Below are 27,348 nucleotides of genomic sequence, written 5' to 3' on the forward strand. Positions count from 1 at the left end.
AACTACTGAGAAATTTGCACAGGATTTTAATGATTGTAAAAGCTGAAGGATTTCTTCCTTAGCAAGTATTCGCTGTAAAGAAATTGCTTTATTTCGGAAAAATGCCAAAGAGAACAAACAAAGTATTTCAAAACGCGGCAGTATGTAAATTCACGTATATCTTCAGAGCTAATTTCTTAAAAAGTACACGTGCGATTTTTACAAAACTTAGCACTTTGGCATAATTTGAGTCGTAGAATCGAAATATGAAAAAAAAAATTGGTATGTTATTTCAGGAAAAGTTCAATTTTCTGTAAATATACGTATGTTAGAATAATGCTAATCCTGTTAGCTGTTAGAATAAATCTAATCTATATCCTAAGTTGCGCTTTCGAGACATAGCAAACGCTGTAACAGAACTACACTCATGTCCATAAATTAAGGATAATTCGGAGTCACGCGTAAATCGAACTCTGCAATAAATATATCACTTGTAAAATCACTACACACATCTTCAAGAATCATATGCAAATTTCAGGAAGTAACCAGATGACACCGATGGTACGTCACAATGACAAGAGTGTAAGAGAGTGATATATAAGGAATATAGGCAAAGAAGTAAAATTGTTCGCAGGCGCTATATAAGCTTTACAGTGCAATAACCGAATAGTTATGACACAAAGGACGCATTTGGATGATTTTTTACGTGGTAGACTTATCGACCGTCTGGAATGTGGGCGTACCCAACTGGAAGTATCAGACGAACTTGGAATTGCCCAGAGTGTCATCTCCAGGCTTTGGCAACAATTCCAAGATGATGGTAATGTGAGTAGACGTTACAGCACCGGTCGCCCCAGAGTTACAACGCCGAATGAGGACCGGTATTTGGCAGTTACTGCCAAAAGAAACAGGCGGAGCACAGCCTCAGACCTGTCTCGTCAGCTCTCTTCATCCATTGGTACGACTTCAAGGCAGACCGTGAACAGATGCTTAGGGCAGATTGGTCTATGTGTTCGTAGACCTGCCAATGCGTTCCACTTACTGCAACTCGCTGTCGTCTGCGGTTAGCCTGGAGTAGAGAGCATGCATTGCGGACACCGCAACAGTGGGCTTGTGTGATGTTTTCCGACGAGTCCAGGTTTAGCTTGCAGTCTGATTCTCGCCGGACTTTCATATGGAGAGCTCCAGGTACCCGTTACCACCAAGAAAACATCATTGAACGACACCGTTACGGTGGTACAGGAGTGCTCGTTTGGGGTGGAATTATTCTGGCTTCCAGAACTGACCTGCATGTTCAAATTGGAACCATGACAAGCCAAATCTATCGGGACGTCATTCTGAAACAACATGTACGTTTGTTTCGGGGCGCCATGGGCGTATAATTTGTGTTTATGGATGACAACACCCGTCCTCACCGTGCAAACATCGTAAGCGAATGCCTTCAATCGGAGGATATCACCCGTATGGATTGGGCAGCATTCTCACCGGACTTGAATCCAGTAGAGCACGTGTGGGACATGCTTGGCCGATGAGCTGCAGCCCGTCAACTTCCTCCTACATGTCTATCGGAACTTCGGAGAGCATTGCTTTTTGAGTGGTGTAATATCCTCCAAGATCAGGTCGATAATTTGATACTCAGCATGCCTAGGCGTTGTACGGACTGTATTGCATCGTCTGGGAGACATACAATGTATTAACAATCATACCAACCATGTAATATTGGTTTTTTGTAAATAGGTTTTTTTTTTGTAATTTTTGTAAAAAATCGCTATTTTTTTTAATAATATCAAACATATAGCATCTTTTTTTGCTCTTTACCTTTTGTTTAATAAATAAGCTTTACAAATAAGTCAAATTTGTTTTGCTTCTAACTCTTCCTTTCCCTGATTTTGCATTATCCTTAATTTATGGACATGAGTGTATTTAACTGTAACCGAACTATTGTATTGAACGCCATCTAGTGGCGAAGAGGAAAACCTCCAGCCGCCATGATGATAGGTTACCATGTACTAGATGTCTCTGTAATTCTAATGTTTGATGTTCCATTTGGTATATGTTTCATTTTTTTTAACCGTTTCTATGTGCTCTGTTAATAAATCCTTTTAGAGCTAGCCGTCATTAGTATCTATTGAGGAACGGCTAGATCACAACGCAAGTTAAATTTCAACGGGCTAGATCACAACGCAAGTTAAATTTCAACGGGCTAGATCACAACGCAAGTTAAATTTCGACGGGCTGCAGCTCGTCGGCCAAGCATGTCCCACAAGTGATCTACTGGATTCAAGTCCGGTGAGAATGCTGCCCAATCCATACGGGTGATATTCTTCGATGTGTGTGTGTGCAAGGTGTACCACTCAGAGAATCTGACGGTATTTGAAAAGCAGTGTGATTAAAACTACATCAACCGTTATATGAACGGTTGACCGTAAGGGTTGGATAACTAGGCAATTTTTATTGGTTGAATTCGCAAAGGTTAGTAAAAATATCCATGTTATGTAAAAATACTTACGAGAACCATTGAAGTGATCAGGAGCATAGACAATGTACCTTTTAGCTTCGCCTTTAAAATGTCTTTTGCATTGCGTTGTGTTGAATGTTCTTAGCAGTTTGACGTGTAACTACTGCTATGTGATACTAAGAAGAGCTGTTCCAGGGCTTCTGTGGAAAGCTCCGGAACTGTAAAGTGTTTCTTTCACGAAAATAAATTTTATCAATCTATCATCGGTTCTCTGTGCATCCAATCCGTAACGAACATGTACGCACACAGCAGCATGCACACTCAGCGATTTTTGAGCTTTTACGGCAAAAACCTCACAATTTTTACCAGGTGCTCTTCCGAATAACAGACTATAAGATATTTCTCTCGCCTTCTTAGAATGTCTTCGTGGTGTAGTGGCCAGCACCCTCGGCGCGTATTCGAGAGGTCCGTGGTACGAGTCCCGGCGAGGGCATTGCTCATTTTTCACGTCTACTGCTTCGAAATAACCTAATGTCTCTACAAGACTTTGAGAATTGCTGCCTTAAACCACATTCTGAGTTATTGGATTTAAAATGCTATCTATTGCTTAGTAGCAAAGCAGAAAGAAATTATTAATTAAACTGTGTATGAAACATTAGCAGATTCAGCATATATCATAAAAAATAAGCGTGCATTGCATTAAGAATCTTCTATAAACATGAAGTTTTTCATGTCTTAAACTATATATAAAAAAAACGCTGCATTTTAATAGCACCATTTCATGATGACAGAGAAGTATATAATATATATACATAATTCCTTTTCTTCTTCTCCTTGAAGATGCATCAAAAGCTGAAATCGATAATACACTGTCACTGGGCTTATAGATTTAAAACTTCGAATTTACTCGAAAATTTTCCCTTACCAATGATAATAGTAATAATAATAATAAAGGCAATGTCTTGCATACTACTGATTCGAGATAACACTAGTAAGCCAAAGATATGTTTTCTACAGGGGGATAGATACTTAATAATGAAATAACACTGAAAACATGGGCAATTGTTCACGGTTTTTGTGTACGAATTCACCTGAATATTATCTCGTGCAAGGAAGCGTTCAGACGAGAGCTTTATGGTCACTACTATAGTCAGTTATTTTAAAATAGGGATTAAGAGGTTATTTATCGCCGCCTTTTTTGACTCGTAACCATGGAAACAACAGTTATGGAAAAAGTTCCTTCGAGTCGAGTTGCTTAATTTTTTCCACCACTTTATTTCCGTTTAGCACGTGTAGCTTCATGAAGAGCGCGCGAATGAAGGCTTACTGGAACTGCAGTCCCAAATCAAGTGGAGAAAATAAGTGCTAAGGGATGAGGATGAATTGAATTACGAACGCAACTGGGGAAGGCTGGCAACTTCCTTGATATGCCTATTTTGAAGAAAGAGACAACAGTATAATCCTGACCTTCGTTTCTGTGTAACTAGCTATTGCGCTATGTTAAGAAAGCCGGTTTAATTAAGGTTTTATTTAAATGTTTCTAACTATTCATCGTTACGCGAACCTCTTATACGAGTAAGAACCCTAAGTCAGCAGCACATTCGTTCAGGTACAGATACAGCTAGAAGAGGGTGGGACAACCGAAATGCATCATTGGTTGCACCGTTATAATCCCGCCACACTAAATGTTAAGCTTTACCATAGTTTTCAGGGAGAACATTCCGGAAGCGGTGTCTGGGTCTTTTAACGCAACCTCTCGAAAGGACTTTCGGGTCACTGTGTATTTTGAGTGCCCCTTTGGCGTAAAGACACTAAACGCTTATAAATATCCATGTGTTCTCCGGGATTCGAGGCCGAGCCTGTCGGTAGGGCAGTCAGCGTTACTAACCACTAAGCCGGATGGGCTCAGCGCATTGTAGGAGTACAATTTTGCCTTGCCGCAATAGAACTTTGCCTTTAATTTTCTTTCTGGACATGTTCCCCTTCCTTCCTTAAATTTTACTTCACAAGTATGAACGAAGCTGATGCATTTAAGCCTTACATCTGTATAGTCTGAACTCTCCCTAACAATATTCGAATGAGTCCGTACTAAATAGTAGTGATTTTAGAGTTACTGCCCACCCTTGCATCCGTATCTGATATACTCTTGAAATAACCGGGTTGAAAATATCAGCTATTTACCAGTTCAATTCATGCATATGCCTGCTTAAGACTTTACATAATATACTAATGAATCAAAACTAAAAGATAAAATAAGTGCATGGTTTGAATGGAAGAGACATGTGCCATTGTAAAATTCAAATTGGCCGCCCCCACCCAAAAAAAGCAACTTTAGTTTGGCATAGACCTTCGTCCAAAATGTTTTCGTTCTTGAAGAAGAGGAACCTGTGCATGATCGCCATAAAATCTGATAGACCCTTTCAAAATTTATGCCAAACTGAGATGACTTTTATTGCTTGGTTTTAAAAGTACATGAGTTATTTCCATTTTTTATGCAGGCCCAAAGGCAACATCACTAGATTAATATTTGTTACATTATCCTTTTAGAAATAAAAAATAAAAAGGAAAGTAAGGAACGCGAAAAGAAAAGAGAATTTTGAATTGAAAGTCTTTTCTTTAAACCTGTATGAGATTAAATTAAAATTCCACAGTATGTTTTGTACTGTGACATCACTAGAGGTACCAGGAAAAAGCATATCTGGCTCCTTTTCATATGAAGTATATAAGCCGCTCATTTTAAAGTATATAAGCCGCTCAGTTTTGGCTATTTAGCATCCCCTTGAGACTATCTTTCTTGGGACCAGTAGCTCGTATAGCTCGCCGCTTCATCCAGTACTAACAATGGCATAATTTGCTGACTTTTGACACGATGATAAGTAAAGAAATGTAAAATAACAGTTTGTTACACTGGTCGATAGAAGCCAATCAAGGCCAATTGCTTTATTAAAGATATTTGAAAAGGTTCTTGATAAATTGATAACTAATCGGATAATGCATTATATTTTTAAATATAATCCTTTCCATGATAGTCAATGTGGTTTTGTTCCTGGTCGAAGTACCGATGATGCTCTTTTTCGAGTTTTCTCATATATTAGAGAACATAGGGTTAACCAGCACGTTCTTCTTGTCTCTTTTGACATCGCTTCTGCATTTGATAACGTGGATTGGGTCTCTTTATTGGGGACTCTTCAAGATTTGTATATACCCAGAAATATTTTTTATTTGATTTTGGATTATTTTAAGAGTAGAATAGTGTATTTTAATTGCTTTTCGGAAAGTAAATATGGGTCCACTTTTAAAATTAGTAAAGGCTGCCCGCAGAGTTCCCGCAGCGCTCCTCTGTTCTGGAACGTGATTATGAATAAATTGCTTCAAAGTGAATTTTCTGGCAATGTGGAACTTGTTGCTTATGCTGACGACGTCGTTGCATTGTTTAGGGGGGACTCACTTGAAAAACTGGAAAAATTGTTCGATGAGACCTGTGCAATTTTTCGTAATCAGAGTAATGGTGAAAATTTTAATTTTAATATGCATAACACACAGGCTATGTTTTTCCCGAGGGGAGGACGTGTGGTGAGACTTCCTCGAATTCGATATCATAATAAGAGAATTAAATTTACAGAAAATATGAAATATTTAGGTGTTGTGTTGGACTGTAAGCTCACTTTTGTTGAACGCTTTAAGAACGTGCAGCGAAGAACAGATCAGCTTTTACTTGCCTACAGAAGGAAATTTGCGGGCGATATATTTTTGCTAAGAGATCTGGTATACTATTGGTTCTATATAAAGCCGTTATATTACCTATTGTGATGTATGGAATTGGCGCCTGGGGTTCCAGAGCGGGGGAGCTGGTGAGGCTCCGGATGAAGTTTGATTCTATACAGAGAGCTTGGAGTCTTGCAATTACTCGCTGTTTTAGGACAGTCCCCACGGAGGTGGTTTGTGTATTGGCCGGACTGCCTCCCCTCTCAGTTTATTACGAATTTTATTACAAGAAATATCTTTTACGTTCTGGAAATATTGATATGATTTGTTTTGATTCTAATATTATTACTAAATATGTTTTTGAAAAATTTAATGTACATTTATTACACCCTGTAAATAGAATCAGTTATGGGTTTTTAAAGAGAAATTCCAAAAATTGGAATATATGATATTTATACGGATGGTTCGGGGTTAGGAGGGTGTACTGGAGCTGCTTTTGTTGTATATTTCTATGATGTTGAAATTTATTATGGTTTATATAGATTGAATTCTTATAATTCAGTATTTCAAGCGGAATGTATTGCTGTTTTAAAGGCCTTGAAATGGATTAAAATGAATATTAAAACATGTGTTACTATAAATTTGTATACTGATTGTCTTTCTTTGCTCCAGTCGCTCTCTTGGCCCGATAATGTTAACTGTATTATTGTGGATATTAAATTTCTGTTGCAACCTATCAGTTCTACGATTTCTTTTCATTGGATTAAAGCGCATGTGGGGTTTTTTGGTAATGAGAGGGCTGACAGTCTGGCCAAGGAGGCATGTATTTCAACTAATGCACCCATTGTGGAAATTTCTGGTTCTAGACAAATTGCCATTATGAGTATGAAGAAATATTATATAAATATATGGAAAGATGTGTGGAAAAGTTCAACAAGGAAAAATAATTTGTTGATTAATATTGAAATTACAGATAAAGTTTTAATCTATGATGACATTGATATGAATCAGATTATCACCGGACATGGTAGGTTTATCCTCATTATTTAAAGAGATTTCATATACAAGATAATGATCTATGTCCAAATTGTAATGCTTTGGGTGATGCCAAACACTTCGTGGTGGATTGCCAATTGACTGATTTTATTAAACGAAGTTTTAGTGATATACATTTTGATGGCGTTTATTAATGGCAATAGACATGCGATTGGGGTTTTTAATTAAGTTCGTTTTATTCTCAATGGGTTTATTTTAGGATGTCTTTTTCGTCGTGTTTTGATGATATGTGTGACTGTCAGTCATATTTTCGTTGTGTGTTTTATGTGTGTTTTCCTTCCTTATTTTATGTTATCATTTTTACTAATACAGTTTTCTTGATTTAGTTATTTTTGGTTTTCTTCTTTCCTGTTGTGTCGTTAATCCAGCCATTTAAAAAAAAATAAATAAAATTATATAGTTGTATGGCAACCTTGCTGGATGTATAATTATTATTTTCATTAGTTGATTATACTAACATTTTTAGTTACTCGGAATACCGGGCTTGGTTTCTTGGAGCTTTGAATTTTAAGTTAAATGCTAAAGTTGCTTCGTATATAATATCTTGGATTAGTTGTTCTTTTTTATTAATCTGGCGTTTTAACTTTTGTTGGAGGACTTTCCGGGTTGCTGGCTGCCTTCGCTTGTAGTGTGAATGGGACGCCCCTTTTTGGAACATAAGTTTACTTTGTGATCAGGCGGGTTGGGGCGTTCTAGCAAAAACAAAAACTGGCCGATAGAGTGTTTAGCGGTGCTGACTGCTAGTCGAAATCTAGAATACAGATTCGAATCCCGCGTAAATTTGGTTTTTGTGTGTCTCGCACGTGTAATATCAGTTGGTTCACCCTAAGCAGCGATCTCTTTGATGACCGATGGAATCAGCCATTTCCGGCAAATGCTTGAGAAGCAAAAATCGGATAATAAACAAATAAAAATTTCTCTTTTATCATAAAAAAATGGAAGGTTCGAGAAAAAGATCATGAAGGCAAAATGGTACTACCTGTTTCGAGCAGTTCGCATTTCAACAGTTGAATGGGTCCCAGAAGGCACAATTCGTAACCACACACTTTGGCTGCCATGATGTCTCTCAAAAGAGGGAGCGTAAGTTCCACACTGCTCTCAGACATGTCCAGAAACACTCGAGACACGAACTTATGGCCTGAAATCTCATACACTAGAAAATAATATTCAGTAGCATTAATTATAATTGCATTGATATAACAGATGCTTTAATATACAGGCAAGAATACCTATTACCTAGTTCTATGAGATGTACACAATACGTCTATAAAATTTGTGCACTAATTCTTTTTGAAAAATTCCAACAAACTTGATGAATGATAATATATTCTATTTCCACGGCATTTCAATTTACTTTTTCTAAAATATTAGATGATTATGGACAAAAGTTTCTAGGCCAACGTTTCCCAAACGCCAGAGTGTGCTGGGCACTGGTTGACGACAGCAAAACGCAAGTCGCAAAACGCCAAGTCGCCGCAGATAAAATTAACAAAATTACTTATTTTTACGTAGTACAGTAACATGAAACTATATCATAGTGTTAATAGATAACACATGATATTGAGACTCATTAATTTACTTAGTTTAGTTTCTACTGTAATGTTATCCGCGGCGCTCACAAAACTTGATTAAGCTTGACTGAGTACGGCAGCAAATCCAACCAGTGTTTTGGTATGAACAATAACGAACACATTTATTGATAACAACGAGTCTAGACTAGAACGGCAAAACATTGCTAAGATCTATTGCCAGTCAATTTTACGACAGTGAACATTTATTTGTCAACTTTTGATGGAGACACACCTTTATTCACAATTTCAGTGATTATTTGTTAGTAATTTATGTACCGCATACATTTTTTGGTACTTATTTATTATCAATTATAATACTACATCATACCTAATTTTCAATAAATTAATGTTTTATGAGGTATTTTCTCCCTCCTTTCCGCGTGCCTTCATGGTGTAACTAGAAGAACGTTCGATGCACATTCGGGGGGTCCGGAGCTCGAATCCCGACGAGAGCACTGCGGATTGCTTCAGTTTCCTGACATCAAAAAATTTTAAAAGGCTCTGTAATGGAACCCAAACTAAAAACTGGTGAACGATAATTCGTCACCAAAGTATTTGATGACTAAACCTCATCATCGCCAGTCGCCCTTTAAAAGGGAGAGTATATAAAGTATTTTCTCATTCTGAGCTGGGACAGCAAACGTGAAGGACGTGATTTTGATTACGCATATATTCTACCTAAACTGGCCCAGTCCCGTAGGCGGTCAGTGATTAGATAGTTAAATGCTGTACAGTTACCTTCGGTAATTCATTCGAGAGGAGGAAGCGGTGCTTGAAGTTTCGTCGTGGAAGAGATTGTGCCTGCTACCGAATCTGATCTGACCACGTGTTTATGAGCCACGTGCTAAGCCGAGAGCTTTATTTTGCTTATCCACTGCCATCGCTTTATTGCTGTTTAACTGTTATTAATTGCTATCGTTTTTATAATATTATTTACGATTATTTTCTAAATATTTATTTATTTTTTCTTGGCTTGGATTTTCTACCTACATTAGTTACCCCCAAGCTCTCGCTGTCAGTGTGAGAGTCAGGAGCCTTGTAGGATTCCACCTGCACATCTGTCTGCCGGGACACCGTCGAGTGGGCCCGGTTCCGGGGCGCAGGTTTGCATGAGTTTATTTGGGCGCTAGATTTGGACAATTCCTTGACTTTTGCGGTCCTGGACAGAATAAATGCGTTTTTACGGCAACGCAAGGAATAGACAGATAGTAGACTATATCCAGATGAGGAGGATATGCCATAACAATGTACCTACTTTTGCGACCCCTGTACATAGGAGTTGTTGATCAAGAAATATATATATGTATTTTAAATCTGCATGTTGTCAAGAAGCAAAAAAAAAGGAAGAGAAGTCTTTTAAATCCGTACCAATGAGTCTGTGCTCAAACAGTTCACTTGCCTCTCCAGTTGTGTTGTCGTAAATAGGTGATCGGTACTTGCATTTGTAGACTCCACTGTCACCAATGTGAACGTTGGAGATCTCCAAGTCGCCATTTTTCAACTTGGTGAATCGTGCATTAATTATTTCGATACCGTTCTCGTCCGTCCAGATGAAAGAGTCCCCGCTATGTCGCACTTCATTTACTTGTACTTCTGGAGAAAAACAGCTGATCCTGGTGGTTGAGCCCCTTAGAACTGCATAATTGCCACTTTGCGCTGGAGTTGGGAGAAATAAGAAATTTTTTAGCTATGCTTACTTTTCTAATAAATGCCCTATAATATTTCTCTTGACTTTTAAAAATAAAACCTTACTTTTCTTGCGCATTGCACACCTATCTCTATTAACTAAAATTTTAATTATCATCAACTAAAACAATTTATTGCTTGGAGTTCTTGCTGATCTAAATAATTTTTTTTTTTTTTTTTTTTTTAATTTTGGGTTTACTTCCGACATACCTTTCAGATATTTGTAATGTTTCGATATAATTGTGCAAGACCATATTCAGACTATTCTTATGGACCAGTAGGAAAATCAACAATAATCGTAATGATTGTATGACGACAATAGTACGTAAAAGTGTCTGTGCGGTGGAATTTATTTTATCGGAATGGCTAGTTTTAACTCCATCGAGAATGGTGACGTGCTAGTATGCAATAAGATTCAACCCCTTTAATGACATCAGAAAATTCTGTCCTTACTTATAACATCACATGCTGGACAATATAGGATACTTCCTATATTGTTGTCGACTGCAAACGAATGGTGCATATATAGTCTATATTCAAGTTTATTGTAATACATTAAAGATATCAAAACGTTTGCAAATAACAGATGGGAAATCTTTTGCAGAATAATTTTGCTTTTCGAAGACAGAAATTTTTGCGAGATTGTCTAGAAATATGCAGATTATTTTTACAGAATTAGTGTCAGTTTGAAGCTGAGTTTGCCTGATTTTATGATGTAGACAAATCAGACTATTGATTACATTTTTCAATCTAATTCCTTATGTGCAATTCCAATCATTATCAAGAAAATTCTAACTTTTTATGTTAATTTTAATAAAAATAAGATTAATAAATTTCTAGAGACATGCTAGTTGCGTTCATCTGAAATATTTTTTTCTAAATCAACAAAATATTTTGAATTGCAACGGACGTTGATCTAGTGCGAGAAAAATATTCTTGAAATTAAGATTTTTGAATTGCATTATATAGAAAAGGCCGGAATGTTGAAGAATCTTGGAAGCATCAGCGAAATATTTCAGCATGTGCATTATACAGGGTTAGCTTTTATTAACCGGAATAAAAGAAATGAAGTGCCATTTGAAGCAACGAAATATGTTCGAATTTCGTCTATTATGTCATACTTATGCCTAACATGTGAAAACAATGCAGTGAAACCGCTTATGGCGACAAGCTCCAGAAGAACAACACCTCCAAATGTGTGAAAAATTAATTTTGAAACTAATTTTGAAAACTAAATTTGTTTTTGAAAACTAATTTTGAAAATCCAAATAGACATCGCTACTGAATATCACCTCCGTAAGTGATTCTGGTAGTAGCACATGTAGTATGTACGTTTCCCTTTTCTTATTTATGTGGTGCAAAATTTAAATACTTTGAGAAGCCTTGGTCTAGAAGCACGCTTGTTCATAGAGAAATTTCAACTATCGTAATTGATTCTAAATAAATTTCTGGAGGAAGGTAGCAGTGGTTTTCTTGTGTTATTGTATAGCTGATCTCACCTGCCTGACCTAACCAGTATAAGTCCACGAATTTTATCTTTGCAAGAAGTGCACGATTTCATCTGTCGTTGGCATGAGCTTTGAGCATCATACAGGTGGCAGTGAGACTTAGCCCAGTTCCGTCCCAGCTCTGAAGGATAGCTTCCCGAAGGAATGGTCCGAGAGTCTCCGATCTCTATTTCCCCTACCAGCAAACCATTAGCGAGGACTTTCGCTCCCCTTATATTTTGAGGATCCCCATGTCGCGCAAACATTATACATCCATAAGCATCCATTTTCTGAGATTCGAACCCGGGTACTTCCCTATAGTAGTCAATGTCACTAACCACAACAATAAAAAACAAAAAGTTTTAAATAAGTTGTATGTTAAGTTTGCATTAAAAAACTCAGCCACGCTGCTAGTAAAGCTCTCTTCATGCATTCGAAAATTCGTTTTGTATTTCATTAATGAATGATATTTCACCGTTTGGATATCTGCTTAAAATAGACATGCACTGACAGTCACAATCGCTAATTACCTTCACAATCTTTTTTGTAGAAATAAAAAAAAAACTGTTAATTAATCTCAACACTTACTGAATGCGGTTAGACTAGCTACTAGAAATAAAATCATCAATGCACATTTTGCGAAGAAAATAGTTCTGACCTAGAAAAGTACAAAAATAATATGTGTTACATATACGTTTTTGAGCAAAAATTTCACCATAATATTAGAGTATCAGTGATTTATTGAATATTATTACACGTGACAACTAAACATTCCATATTTCTATGATTCCGACTCTTTTTTTCCCCTGGTATAAATGTTGCATGTTATGAATTAATGTTTCTAGCTGTTACCAGTAAGTAGTGCTTTTGACATCCTATTCTTCAGAATATATTTTTGTTTTTTCGACAGAAAGAATGCAATTACGAACCTGAAGGAGGCTCTTGTCTAATAATTCTCCCTGTCAAATAACGTGCTAGTTATATAAACATACACATTTACATATTTGTGCTTGAATATCACTTCTTTCTGGATTAAAGATATTTTCGTTTTAAAGGAAAGTCAGGAAAAACGGTTTGGGTGTTAGAGTTGCAGAATTTATTCAGTTAACTAATTACTGCTAAGGAATTTCCTTTTCCAAATTACTGAATAAATAAATCCAGTATTTCACTAATAAATCATTATCGATGAATTAAAGAAATTTACTAGACAGATTTATTTTGCAGTTTTATTTTATGTACTTTATAGAATCAAAGTATTTGTTTCTCTTTTGTGGTGTAGAAATTAAAGAGTGCATAGTAGAATCGAAGAAATACTGTGTGTTAAAATTTTAAATTAAAATACATATGGACCGACATACAAAACTGGGGGTAAATAGCAAAAATCTTGGTGAAACTCTCTTCTAATTTTTATTCAGTATAACAGATATCATTGACGCCATTTCCATCAAGAACTTCATGGAATAAAAGAATCATTCAATAGTTTTTTCATTTAAAATTGAATCGAAGAAATACCGTATGTTAAAATTTTAAATTAAAATACATATGGACCGACATACAAAACTGGGGGTAAATAGCAAAAATCTTGGTGAAACTCGCTTCTAATTTTTATTCAGTATAACAGATATCATATCATTGACGCCATTTCCATCAAGAACTTCATGGAATAAAATAATCATTCAATAGGTTTTTCATTTAAAATTGCTTAAATTCCTTTTCCTTGGGATTCAATTTATTATGTTCTATACAAAATACAAGCTTAGATATTTTGAATCAGGGTCTTATGTTTTCTGAAAAGTAAGACTAGTTTAATTGATTAAGGAAAAACACGCAAAGATAACCTGTCTAGATCTGGAAACTGGAAAAAAGACAGATAAAAGAAACAGAGAAATTAGAAAGAGGGAACCCTAAGAGTTCCTAATCCCATTGCTTCTAATTTTACGAAACCTATAATTTAAAAATAAAATAAAATAAAATTAGACATATTTTAAGTATTATAGGAGGATATGACCTCCCTTCTGAAAATGGACTCCTAGGAAAGTGTGCCATCTATCTTTGCGCATATCAGACCTTGATTAAATTACTAATGCCTGTAAATTTATCTTACAATCCATACTATTTTTATACATAAAAATATAGTCTATTATTAAGCCACATTTATTTCCGTGCCAGTATTTAGCAGTTAGGACTGTCAACAATACATATACTCGTAACATATATATTTTGAACTCAGTTCGAATTATTTATTCTATATATTTCATGTTTGTAGTTATAGAATTGAAAGAAATTCATTCACGTTAAAAAGGAAAACTGTCTTTAAGTTCATTTTCAATAAGCCCATCGAAAAATCTCATACAAAGAAAACGCACTACCATGAACATTTCACTGCATGATTAAGCATACATCGGGTCCGGATTCGAATCTCAGAAAATATTTGTAAGAAAATGTATATCGAAATTTGTAAGTGTATTGTTTCTGTGCCGCATGGGGGGTACTAAAAATACTGGCGAGCCAGAAATCTTCTCGAGTGGTTTGCGGTAAGGGGAAGAGAGGGTTCAGATCCATCTCCCGAGATGCTGTCCGTTAAATCTGAGGCAAAAGTACAGTTAGTGCAGTGGACTATATGTGTACAATCAATGGTGAAATTTTGGTGTGTGTCCCATTCCTTTTTATCCTTTATGACTGCGCAAATAAAACACAGCTGAATGATTTATAAGTAATCTGAAATAGTACAAGTTTGTCACGTGATAATTTAGTAAGACAAAAGGGAAAGAAGCATCGGATGAATCAACAGATGGTACTGTCTATCACCATGGGAAACCTACTTTTTGAACTGTATTTTCATCCCAAAATACTCGTGTGGTGAAAGGTCGAAGTTTATTGAAGTTATTAGACATTTTACAGGGGATTTTGTTTTAGGCCTATGAAATGAAACCCTGTTGGTCCTTCCATCGTATCGCACATGAAAGATTCCTGCGTGTGTCCACTATACAAAAGATTTAAGCCGAAGATTATAGAAAGATTTACGTCAGCACGCTTGCATCTGCACTCATCCAAAAGTATGCAGTAGGGGAGTGGCCTTACAGAGTGCGGTTTTCGGCATTATTCACAATATGCAAAGAGTTTTAAATGTTCGAATATCAGCAAGAACAATTTCTAGACAATTACTCGAAAACGGCTTGTAGTCTAGTCGCCTTTTACGAAGACTGTCTTTGATGCAAAGCCACCAACATTAGAGAGTGAAATAGTGTCTTTAGGATGAATGAATGGCACAGGGTACAATGACGAGCATGGCCGCCGTCAGAGCAGGTTCAGCTAACGGGCAGACTTTAGGGGCGAGAAATTTTTTTAATTTGTAAAAGCATCGAACAGCAAAAGTTAACCAAAATTTTCAGAATTTAGGGAAAGCATCAAGAAAAGGAATTTACGAGTCGCAAAATGTTTAGAATTTATAGATGCACCGGGAAACAGAATTTATAACCCGTAGAAATTGCACTGGGCAGCAAAATACCTAGCCCAAAATACTCGTGTGGTGAAAGGTCGAAATGAAACCCTGGTGATTAGTCTCGCTTCTTCAAAGACAGACGCCAAGTAGAAATCTGGAGGCAGTCCAATCCTGCTGCGACTGCTGAACATCATGCTAGTCGAATATGCAGCATCATAGTCGAATATGCAGCCATCGTCAAGGACTGGCAATCACCTCTGGTTCGCATTGAAGACACAACGGCGATAAGACCATAGGTGGACGAAATGCTGCTGCCGGTTGTACTGTTCTACATTCAACAGTTTCAAAATGCTGTTTTACAGTAAGACGACGCCGATCGCTCATGACAGTCATCAGCAGACAAGCCCTGTAAAGTATTCATATGCTTCCTTGGATATTGAAGCATCTAGATCTCATACCAATCGAATATTTGCGCGATGTGATTGTCTGATATTTAATAAATTTAGTTGCTGACTTGATTGACTTGTTAGTTGCTGACTTGAAATCATTAGTTTCCTTCAATGATTTGATTAAAGCTGCAGCGCCTGTTTTGGGTAAGGACAGACGGGGCACTTGCCTCGAACTTCAACTTTAAAATGAGTCTCCAGCTTACCCTACAGTATTTAAAATATATTAAATTTTACATATTTCTCCAGTTCTAGGTTTTATAAAATTAAAACCAGGGAGGAAAATACAGAGACATATGATGCAGAAAAATTTTAAGTATCTCCCCCCCAGTTTCCAGTTTTATGCAAATAGCCTTTGGGTTCCTAATCTGTTATCTTAACCTAAGTTTTCAGAAAAAAATTTAGACACTTTGAAAATTATAAACTTATATTTTATATATCGCAGACTGACCTGGGATCACAAAAACGAAACGTACAAAAAGTTACAGGGGCCCTTCACAAGGGGAATACCATATACGGATATCCGTATTCCGCATATCGGATACTTTAAGGTTATATAAATTTGCTATGAAAGATGAAAATTGACGCATGAGCGGTAAAAGCCGCTAAACTTCCGCATGTGTAACATGAATACGAGTCAATTTCTTTTGAAAAGTCCTCCACGGGGCATCCCTTCCCTTCCCCCAGTGCCACTTAAAAAAACTCGCCACAGAAACTTGCGCAAGTCTGGTCACACAGAGCCACACCTGATAGTTAGATCTCTAGTAATCTGATCCTATTCATTTTACTATGAAATTTCATATATGCTAATAAAAGCATTTTTCGACACTTTCATTGTTTCCTTTAGATTTAAATTAAAAGAAAATTAGTCATAACATTTTTATCAGGTTATCAAAAAGTATGTTAAAGATAATATATAATAAAAATTCAGTCTAACTTTCAATATACACTATCATGAGATGCTTTCGCAAGTCGTGTTATTCATAACTTGAACATGACACACGAGAGTAAAAAAAAAAAAATTCAATAATTTAGCCCAAGCATCAAGATCCAGAATTTAATTTACGATAATAAATGCTATTTATCTTGCTTATCAGTGAAGATAAAGGTGTATTTACAAGACAAGTAATGCTTGATAACTACAAAATATTTTTCAAAGGCTAATTTTTGTCATCGAAGAACATAAAAATCTTGGAATTGAAATAATCTGATAAAAATTCAATTATTGTACAAACATCTGACAATAAACAGTAACAACACAAAGCTTTTACTATTGTTCTCTCCTGAATAACAGTTTTAAGATTTTACGCATTATTTATCTTGAATGCTTCATAAGACATGTACTTTAAATTAAAAAAACGTATTTTCGTGACATTTATTTACGCTATCTAAAAATGATTCACATGTAAAGTATATTACAAGCATTTATTTATCTATTGCTCTAATGTATCCTGTCCATTCCAATTTTTCTGACTCAAACCTTAAACAATTATGAGGGATAACAAGATATATGCATGTTTTAGATACAATAAAAAGGTGCTCAGGTAAGTTAGCGGAGCAGCTATTTGACATTCTTTTGATTTTTGCATCTATTGTTTGCTCCTTTGCAAACAAATGTACTATCTGATCATGAAGAGCGGATTTGGTTGACATTTTGCCTAACTGTAAGGAACTATTCAGCAGATATCAGCTAGACGTGTATTTCTGAAGGACAACATGAAAATTCACAGGATGTTAAGATCCTTTTCCACAACTTTTGCCTCCGTTCTTTAAGTTAGACATTCCGATGTCTAATTCCGTGGATGTACTTTAGTCAAAAACGAAAACATAAATAAGCCTCTTCAGCATAGATCATACACATCCCTCCAGTTTTGTAAATAAGTCATAAATAGTAAAATTATACACGAGTCTAGGTAACGGTGAATGGTTTGCATTTAAGTCTATTGTTTAGTCTGTTTCAGTGAGAGTTAATTAAATTTTGTATCTCTTCAGTTCAGGGTTAGTTTAACTTATTGTTATCTAAAAAACAGAACAAATGGTCGGGAATAAAATACTAAATGATTTCCACGGTTGCGATATGAGATTTTTCAAGGTTTTTAAGTGTATGAAGTTATCCATTACCAAGAATAAGGAGTAGGATGAAAGAAAAAACATTAATACGGAAGCAAATACGAAATCCCCATGACAATCAACTACAGAAATCCTATATAACAATATAATCCTACTCCTGTATCACTGAACTCCGCTGAGATGGCCCCCAATCTGAGGATTGTTGGCCAAAGCAGCCTACTTAACATTCCAGAAGGAAACATTCCTCAAAACTTATTATAAGAACTTTTGAAGTTTTTCATAATTACAGTGCAGATAATAATGTAACCCTTCAGAGGATTTTAAAAAATGCCAAAGATTTTTTTGCTAAGACAGTGAGTACCTAGCTTGGACTAACAATCCTTAGGTCGGATGCCGCAGCGGCTTATCGCAGTCTGAAAAGTTCTTTGAAAATTAAAGAATGCAGCTTATAAATTACAAAATGAATGCCAGCAAAAATAGGCAAGAGTATGACGAAATAAAATAGCTTAAATACAATTAACGCATTGGACATATTTAAGCTATTTTAGCTGCGTTTATCTCCTCTCGTGTTTCAATTATGAGTTGTAATGGGCATGAGATACTGGCATGTTTCATAACTTACGCAATGATTTTAAGAAAAAGCATTTTCTTTTTTTAATTTTAGCTTCTCTTGAACTTGTACATGATATTACGTAATAAAAGTACAATATTGTTATAACGTCCCCCGATAAGTGGCCGAATGGCTAAGGTAACTAACTCTCCATGGGCTTCATTCCTGCTCATAGAACGGGCTCCCTGCCTCAGATTTTCGTAGTTGTCCTCAAGTAGCGAATGTTCTTTGCACTCCTCTTCGTACGCAGATATAGCCGTAAGTCTTGGAATGTGTTTACCTATAAACGAAAGGAATACCCATGGAGGTAGGAAGTAAGATGGAGTCGCCCTAAACAAGTTTCTCCGTACCCTGCTCTGAAGCACCGGCGATCTTTACGTGGTGACCAAAACATTGGGTCATTTACCATTGAGTTCTATGGGATTTGACGCGTTCGGGTGTAAATATTTTGTAATTACGTCGCAAATATACATATAAATGTATATATTTTCTTTTTCTACAACACTTCAGAGTCCTAAGTATGTGAAAACAACATATTTTATACAACATTTCATTCTGAACGGAATTAAATGCTATACTTTTCACACGACAGTTTTCTCAGAATGGTTTAATTTGAATGAAATATTTTCACAAGTTTTCGTTAATTACATTAGAAAAAAAAATTAAGGTAATTCGATTTTATTCGGTTAAGGTACAAAAATTAAGATCAAAGTTTATTGTATTATTAATATTAAAATTATGCATTATTTCTTTTCTATTTATAGAGCTTCTTCCTAAAATACTTTCTTAAATATGACGTGATTTTTTGGCTTCTTTTAAATCGAAAAATGTAAGTCAATTTATAATTAATGCTCTATTCGGTTCATTTTAAATTAGAGAATTATTAGGAATTAGCGAAATACTTTAAATAAGTATTTCGCTAATTCCTAATAATTAAATAGGTATTAAATAGTATTTGACTTTCTCTGAACATTTCTGAAAGGGAATAAAATATTTTTTTTTTTTTTTTTAAGTATTATTTAAAACTTGTAACTGAGTTATTATAAAATGTAAAGGGAAGAATTCTTTTAATTATACTTATCAGATTTTTTTTTACCCTTCATTTCAACAATACGTATTCCAAAACTCTTTATTACGTTCTTAAGTGCGCATCTCATAGCATTTGCTTTACAATACCTTTTAACAGATTGCTTTCCAATACGAACAATTCTTGCTTAAATAGTTTTATAACGTATTTGTCAGCAGGATTTCAATTTATGTTTACAATTCAATATCAAGGTTATTATATATTTAGATAATATTTATAATCATTATAAATTAGATACATTTAATCATTAGATTTCTTCACAGTATTTTCACAGGTTTTTATAAGTGAATAAATTCTTCATTTCAAATACATTTATAAATAATTTAATGAATATTTAAGTATTTTGTCAAAGGCAGATACATGCTTTTTGCAAGCACATGCATAAATACCCATACATATTTCCTATTTATCATTTCCGGCATGTGCAAATCTTTAATTTCTGTGCATTCACTATATTTTTCGTGTAAAGTAATTTACACTAATTTAGCATACACCCGCAAGTTTTACATAAAAAATATATATGAATAAAATTTGAATGAAAATTATAAGTATTATTTTTAATACCCACTCAAAGGTCAGTTTTTCTTCAAAATTCCTCCACGATGGCATCTCTCTCTTTAGGCAGGTAGCCCTTGCATGCGTTACTCTATTTAATAAAAACTTAATCTGACCTATGTGCCTAATTACAAATATTTTAACATACATAATTTTATATTTACATTTAGCCATCAAGTTTCAAACTTTTCAAATCTTCTAGAAAATAAATTTTGGCAGATCTCTTTTAGCAATTTTCTTAAAATCTATATTTTTGTAGTGCAACAGCTTAGAATTTTATAAAACAAATTCATAATCAAAATCGCTGTTGTTAGTTATCGAAAAATAACCAAGATGTGATTTTTGCGTAAATGTCAGTAAACTATACAAATTGCTATTATCCATCACACTATGAATGTTTCTTTCATGCGAGAGTGTCCCTTTTTCGATTTCTATGGAACTGTCGTGTGTCGAAATACTATCAGAATCTTGTCAAGCGAGCTTCTGAATGTAAACAAAGAACATCCCCGTCTGGTGACCCAAGCTTCAAAGCAGTGTTTCACTTCTAGCGCGGAATGGCCCCTCCTCCTTTTCCTACCTCCATGGTAATACCGCACTTATAAATCTCCACAAACGACAGTATCGGAAACCTCATAATACATCTCTGAGGAAAAATTCAGAAGTTAGGGTTTGTAACACATAATTTTTAGCTTTGTTTTTATTTTTAAATATAAATATGGGAAAGGGAAAAAATGCATACATAAATGATAAAAAATTTTTCATCATCAATAAAATATTTTAAAATTCTGATGCAAAATAAAAAAATGGCTTATTTAAGTCTTTGGCGATGCTAGATTTCATTTCAAAAAATAATCTGACAAAATTTAGTCGTTTTCCTTCATTCTAGTATTTCTAGTCCTATACGAAAAAAGATAAAATTTTAAAGATGATAATAATAATAATAACATGTATTCAGAATTCTTAAAATAAAAACTAAAGTGATTAAACTAATAAAACGAGAAATTTTCTTGAGAGATAAACGTGATCTTGGTTGTAAGCAAATATTTAACTTAAGTTCCCATTTTATGACACACATTCAGTGTGATTTAAAGACATATATGTTCAGAAAAAATATTAATGCAAGTGAGAAAAAATACTTACGTTATGAAAAACCATTGCTTGAGTAGTTTCAGAAGAAAAATGCGGATTTAAAATAAAGGTTAATTACAATTATTTAAGAATTATATTTGTTAAGTTATCTCTAATAGCAAAAATATTTTTCAATATAAAGTTGAAGATTTGAAATTTAAGATGCGACTTTAGATAATTATAAACCTAGAATTCTGAAAATTCTGCATTCTTCGAATTGCTTTTTAAAAGCAAAAACATTTAAAACATAGTACTTTTCCGTCACTTAAGTTGCCACCAAATCATTATTGAAAAGAAATTTACAAAATTTTACTTCATATTTTAATTATAGCTCCAAATGAATTTAAGAGTTTTCAAAGAACTGTATATCTGTACTAAAAGATGGCCCTCCAAGCCAGATCAAGTGTCCTGCAAGATGCTCATTATGATTAAAAACAATAATATTATAATAATAAAAATAATTTTTTGAATGTTTAAAGTAAAGAAATATGCAGCGGAAACAATTTGTAAAGTCTTTTAGAGATCTCAAAATGGCACCGCTTTTCTGCCAAACTATATAAAGGAGAATGAAGTGGAAATGAGTGACGTTTTCATTCTGAGTTATAATATGAATTCTGAGTTATAATATGACACAAAAAATATTGTTCTTACGATGTAAGAATTGTTAAAATTTTTGTGTCTATAAATAAGTCATTGATTTGCGAAACCGAAAAACAAAAATGTCCTTTTATAGGACACTACTCGATAGTTCTGATGAAGAGGACTACCGAAGCGAGCGTTCGACCAAAACCAACAAGACCTATCCATTGAAGAAAGAGGATTTCATCCTTATGGCCAAAGAAAAGAAAAGTAAAGCAAAAAAGGCGAAAACTATGTCAGATACGGAAGGTGAAGAACCAAGTAAGAAGAAAGATGTTAAACCTGGTAAGGAACAAAGAGACATTCAAACACCGAATGGAGAAGCTACTGATGAACAGACACCAGAAGACTTATCAATGGGAAATGATGAGGACATCCCAAAATTCAAGTCATGTTCTGAAGAAGAAATCCGGGACCAGATTGCGAAATTTGGATTTGACGTAATTTGCAATTACTTTCATAAAAGAACTAAGGGTGATATGGATGTAGAGACATTCACGAAAACATTTTATGCAGGGCAGATAACTGAAAGAGGAACAGACAGCAGGGAACAAGAATGGATTTCTCCCAAGAAAACCGCGAAAGTATCAGAAAACGAAGCTCCAAAGTTACGACGGAAAAACAATTTGCGCAGCTAAGTGAAGTAGAAGGTATGGAAGAAGAAGGAGGAGCCGAAAAAGAGGAAACTCCACCCCCAATAGTTTTCCAGCAAAGCGAAGTGGATTGGCCTAAAATTCATGAAATCCTTATCAATGCCTGCAGTGAAGAATTCGAAGCCGATATGAAACTACTATATGTTAATTTAAAGTCAGTAGACGATTACAGAAAAGCAGCTCTGGTTTTGCAGAAAAGAAATATACCATTTCATACTTTCCAGTTACTCAGCGAAAAACCTATTAAGGTTGTTTTTAAGGGCCTCCCATCAACGATGAAGGAAGAAATAATCCAGGCAGATCTGGAGAGAAGGAAATTCCCGATAAGTAAAGTCAAGCAGTTTTCCAGACGAAGAGGAGACGCTATCGAGAAACTTCCGATTTTCCTGTTGGAGCTGAAGAAAACGAAGGAAGGACGTTCAATTCATGGACTCAACAATATGTTAAGTGTTAATGTCAAGATCGAGAAGTTTGCCCCGAAAAAACGCGTAATTCAATGCTATAGATGTCAAGAATATGGACATTCGCAACATCTTTGCTCAAATCCTGAGCAATGCTGCAAGTGTGGAAAGCACCATAGAAGTAAAGAATGCCCTCTAAAGCCAGGGCTAAAGAAAGAGAAGGGCTGGGTCATCCCTTTGAGAAGAACGATGCCGACACGAACCCCTCTTGGGGAGGATACCGGATGTTATGTGACGTCACTGGGTTCGTCCCGTCGTCGACTGACCAGAGCATCAGTGCGAAAGATTGAATCTTTAGTTCTTGGATTCTCTTTCTTTAGCCCTGTTAGTTTCAGAGAAAGAGTTTTTTTTTTTTTTTTTTTTACTTGAAAGTTATAACTGATGATACTTTTAAAGGGATTTTGTATTTCGAAAGTTCTTGTAATGAGAAATCATTGAAAAAATGGTATCGTGTGCGGTTGCTACCTGTAGCAATACGTATCATAATACGAAAGAAACTAGCGTGGTATTTCATAGATTTCCGTACAAAAATATTCAGTTAACGAAAGAATGGTTGCATAGGTGTCGAAGAGCGGATATTGTTAACACAAAGAGTGCTCGAATATGCAGCATTCACTTCACTGAATCTGATTATGAGGATGATATGAAAAATAGGTTGCTAGGATTACCGACAAAAAAGTCTGAAGTCAACTGCTATTCCAACTGCTTGTATTCCTGACTTGGTTATTTATCAGAATACACCAAGGCAGCAAAGGCAACAAAAAAGAAAAAATTTACAAAGTGCATTTGAAAGAATTCAGAATTTAAGTCCTAAAAAGGCATGTCTGGAACTTCAAAACGATAACAGTAATAGCTATGAGGAGATCACTGAAAATAATATTACTCAGCAATGTTGTAACTGTTCCAACCTCCAGAAAAATGTGAATGATTTAATCACAAAATTATCAGCTCTTGAGAATAAGGTTTCTGTTTTATAGACTGAGAGAAAGCAGCATTTAAAAACTATCTCCCAGCAAAGAAAAAGATTTAAAAGGAATAGAAAACTAATATTAGAAGAAGTTCAGAAACTGAGGAAAGACATTAAAAAAGTGAATCAAGAAAATGAAAAACTAAGAAAAATGAAAACGTATATTCAAAACATATTTACCGAAACTCAAATAAATGCATTAATGAAAAAAAAAAAAAAAAAAGCGAATTAAATGGTCTCCAGACGACATTTCAAAAAGCATAGTAATCAGATGGTTATCCGTAAAGTCATACGACTTCTGGAAAGAAAAAATGGGTATTCCGCTTCCAAGTGCAAGTACACTGAAAAGATGGTGCTCAAGATTCAGTTGCATTCCTGGAATTTTTAAATGATGTACTGTTATTGATTAAAAAACTTGCCAAAATGCAACTGACGAAGAAAGATTATGCGTATTAAGTTTCGATAAAATTCATATAGATTCAAGACTCTGTTATGATTCAAAATTGGATCAGATATTAGGTCCTTTTAAAAAGGCTCAATTTGTATTGGTTCGAGGACTCATTTCGCAACGGAAACAGCCCATTTATTTTGATTTTGATCGTCAAATGAAGGAAAATCTTCTGTCTTCCATTTTGTTTGCACTTGAATCGTCTGGGCTTCGAGTCAAAGCAATTGTATCTGACATGGGAGGTAGTCAGACCCTTTGGAAAGAATTACAAATTTCAACAGATAAATCTTTCTTTTACAGTCCCAAGTTCAGCACCAAAATATGGGTTTTCGCTGATATGCCGCATCGCATAAAGCTTTTGAGAAACCATTTTCTTGATAAAGGTTTTATGCTCGGAAATGGTACAGTTATAAACAAAGACGTTATATATGAAGTACTCAATAAAGATATCGGAGAAATTAAACTGTGCTATAAACTGAAACCTCAATTTTTATCTGTAAAAGGGAACGAGAGACAGAAAGTAGCACCAGCAAAAGCATTATTTTCCTCCACAACGGCTAAAGCAATTAAGCATTCGACTGGTAATGCTGCAACAAGTAATTTTTTTTCAATGGTTGATGATTTTTTTGACATTATGAACAGTAGTGTACCATTACCCCCTAGCAATAAGCCTTTAAAAGCTGCTTTCGGCCTAGAAAGCTATTATGAAGTACAAAAAGAAAAATTAAATGAGATTAAGCAAATGATTTTTGATCTCAGAGTATGCGGAAAGAAGGCAATGCTACCTTTTCAGAAAGGTATTATCATATCGATAAATTCGCTTTTCGGTTTATTTGACGACGTAAAATCTATAAATGTGAAATATATTTTAACATCAAGACTGACTCAAGATGTATTAGAAAGCTTGTTCAGCCAGATTCGGGGTCTAGGGCGTTTTAATGACCATCCGTCTCCATCAGACGTAATAATTCGTCTGAAAAGGTTGCTATTGGCAAACAAATTGCCTAAATTGTCGTTAAAGACAAATGCTAATGACTGTGAAGATGTGAAGAAAGTTGAAACATATTTGACAAAAGAGCTGTTGGAAACAGCTTTTTCTTCAAATGAAAAAGCACAATCTTCCTTATACGAAGATGATTTAATAAATTACGAAGACATCTATGATGAATGTACGTCACTTCCTTGGGAAACCGAAATTTATGATTCAACGAAAGATATATCTGCATATGAACAAGAATCGCTCGCTTATCTGGCAGGTTATATTGCATATCGTGTGAAAGATAAAGATCCTACTTTGGGTGAAATATAAAAAAAATTCGTAGATATTCCTAACGACTCAAATTGGATATTTTTATTATCTAAAGGAGGATTAACTGTACCATCAACAGTTTGGATGGCAACGATGATGAAAATGGAAAATGCTTTCCGTTCTTTTCATGGCAGTTCTTTTCGAGAAGGTAGATGTGTAATTCAGAATCTCATTTCTGAACTTGAGAAACTTTTTACTCCGTGAATAAGAGTGCAATTCGTTTATTTTGCCGTTTACGAACATTTATAAGGGTTCGGCACTTGAATAGGAATGCAACCCTTGTATCGGCAAGAAAAGCTGACCAGAAAGCAAATAAATGGATAAAGAGTAATAGAGGATTATCGAACCAAACTATATAGGAAAAAAATCATGTAAGTTGATTCATATTATTCCTACCAAAAATAATAATTTGAATCATTACTTTGTTTATTATTCACTTAATTTGTGACCTAATTTATGCACGTTTCAGTTAATTATTTGGACTACTATATAAAATATTATATTTATTATATACTAATTTAGACTGCTAAATTTTACTACATAAAATAAACCATGAAATTCTGAATAAACATAAATTAGTATCAGAGCATATACTTTTAAAATGTAAGAATACATGCTATTATTCCAAAATATATAAATACTATTTTAAAATATTTTCATTATTTTTTGAGTAATTTACGTTAAATAATAATACTGATACTGATATTCCATAATAATGCTTTCATAATAGACATTGCAAAAGCTTACAAAATTCTACTACTCATTATCAACGCTAATTGAAAAGCAAAAATGAAGAAGTGAAATTTGTTTCGTTTTAATGTGTTATAAAATCTATTATTAGCATTAACTAATTTTTAATTAGATAGATGTGTAATGTCTTTAGCATGTATTCTCAAAATATATTTGCATATTTTTATTTAATATTTCTATAATGCAAATTACTTTGCGACTAACTTATATTTTAACGCAAAAAGAATTCTTCGTAAATGTAGAAATTTACGTATGTTATCGGTGGATTATTATTTACATATATTTAAAAAGATGATTATGAAAAAGAATTACTACATTTAGGGTACACTCGACCGAAAAAATTAGTTATGTTTACGCATATGTGTTAATTAAAAAATAGTTATGTTTATGCATGTTTTACTTACGTTTTACGCATATTAGAGTTTAACGTAAATACATTTCTAGTTCATATATAAATGCATGTATATTGCAATTTCATGAGCTAAAATCTCGGCTCATACTGGTTATTAAACTATTTTTCAAAGCGTTTTGATTCTCAAGCAAATGAACTCAAGCAAACTGAACAGCAGAACTGACCAAGCGAACCCAACTACGTCATCAGTCTCTTCTTTCGGTTTCAACCGCGAGAAGCTGATGAACTAGCCCTTTAGCCCTGCTCTAAAGCCAGAAGAAAAACCTAAGTGCATCTTCTGCTCACTACCGCATATAAGTTCATACAGGGGTTGCCCCGTGTATAAGAAGCGATATGAAGCAAAGAAGCAGCAGGCAAAGCCAGCAGCTAAGATCCCTACGCCGGCAGATTTTCCGAAATTCATCGAAACAGAGGAAGACAGCAGTAAAA

The 27,348-nt window shown here is 34.8% G+C and overlaps 1 protein-coding gene across 1 annotated transcript; it reads right to left on the reverse strand.

Moving 5' to 3' along the window:
• Positions 1–8,154: 8,154 nt before the first annotated feature.
• Positions 8,155–21,471, reverse strand: LOC146997495 (uncharacterized). Its single transcript, XM_085814322.1, has 4 exons — positions 21,293–21,471; positions 12,531–12,600; positions 10,138–10,425; positions 8,155–8,351 (listed from the first exon to the last, which is right to left on the reverse strand). Exons 1-4 carry the CDS (start codon positions 21,305–21,307, stop codon positions 8,155–8,157), a joined length of 570 nt encoding a protein of 189 aa, XP_085670448.1. The 5' UTR covers positions 21,308–21,471.
• Positions 21,472–27,348: the final 5,877 nt, after the last annotated feature.

This window comes from Stegodyphus dumicola, chromosome 4 (assembly GCF_044657685.1).
Source record: "Stegodyphus dumicola isolate Sdum_Otavi_A_Nest chromosome 4, ASM4465768v1".
Classification (NCBI taxonomy): domain Eukaryota; kingdom Metazoa; phylum Arthropoda; class Arachnida; order Araneae; family Eresidae; genus Stegodyphus; species Stegodyphus dumicola.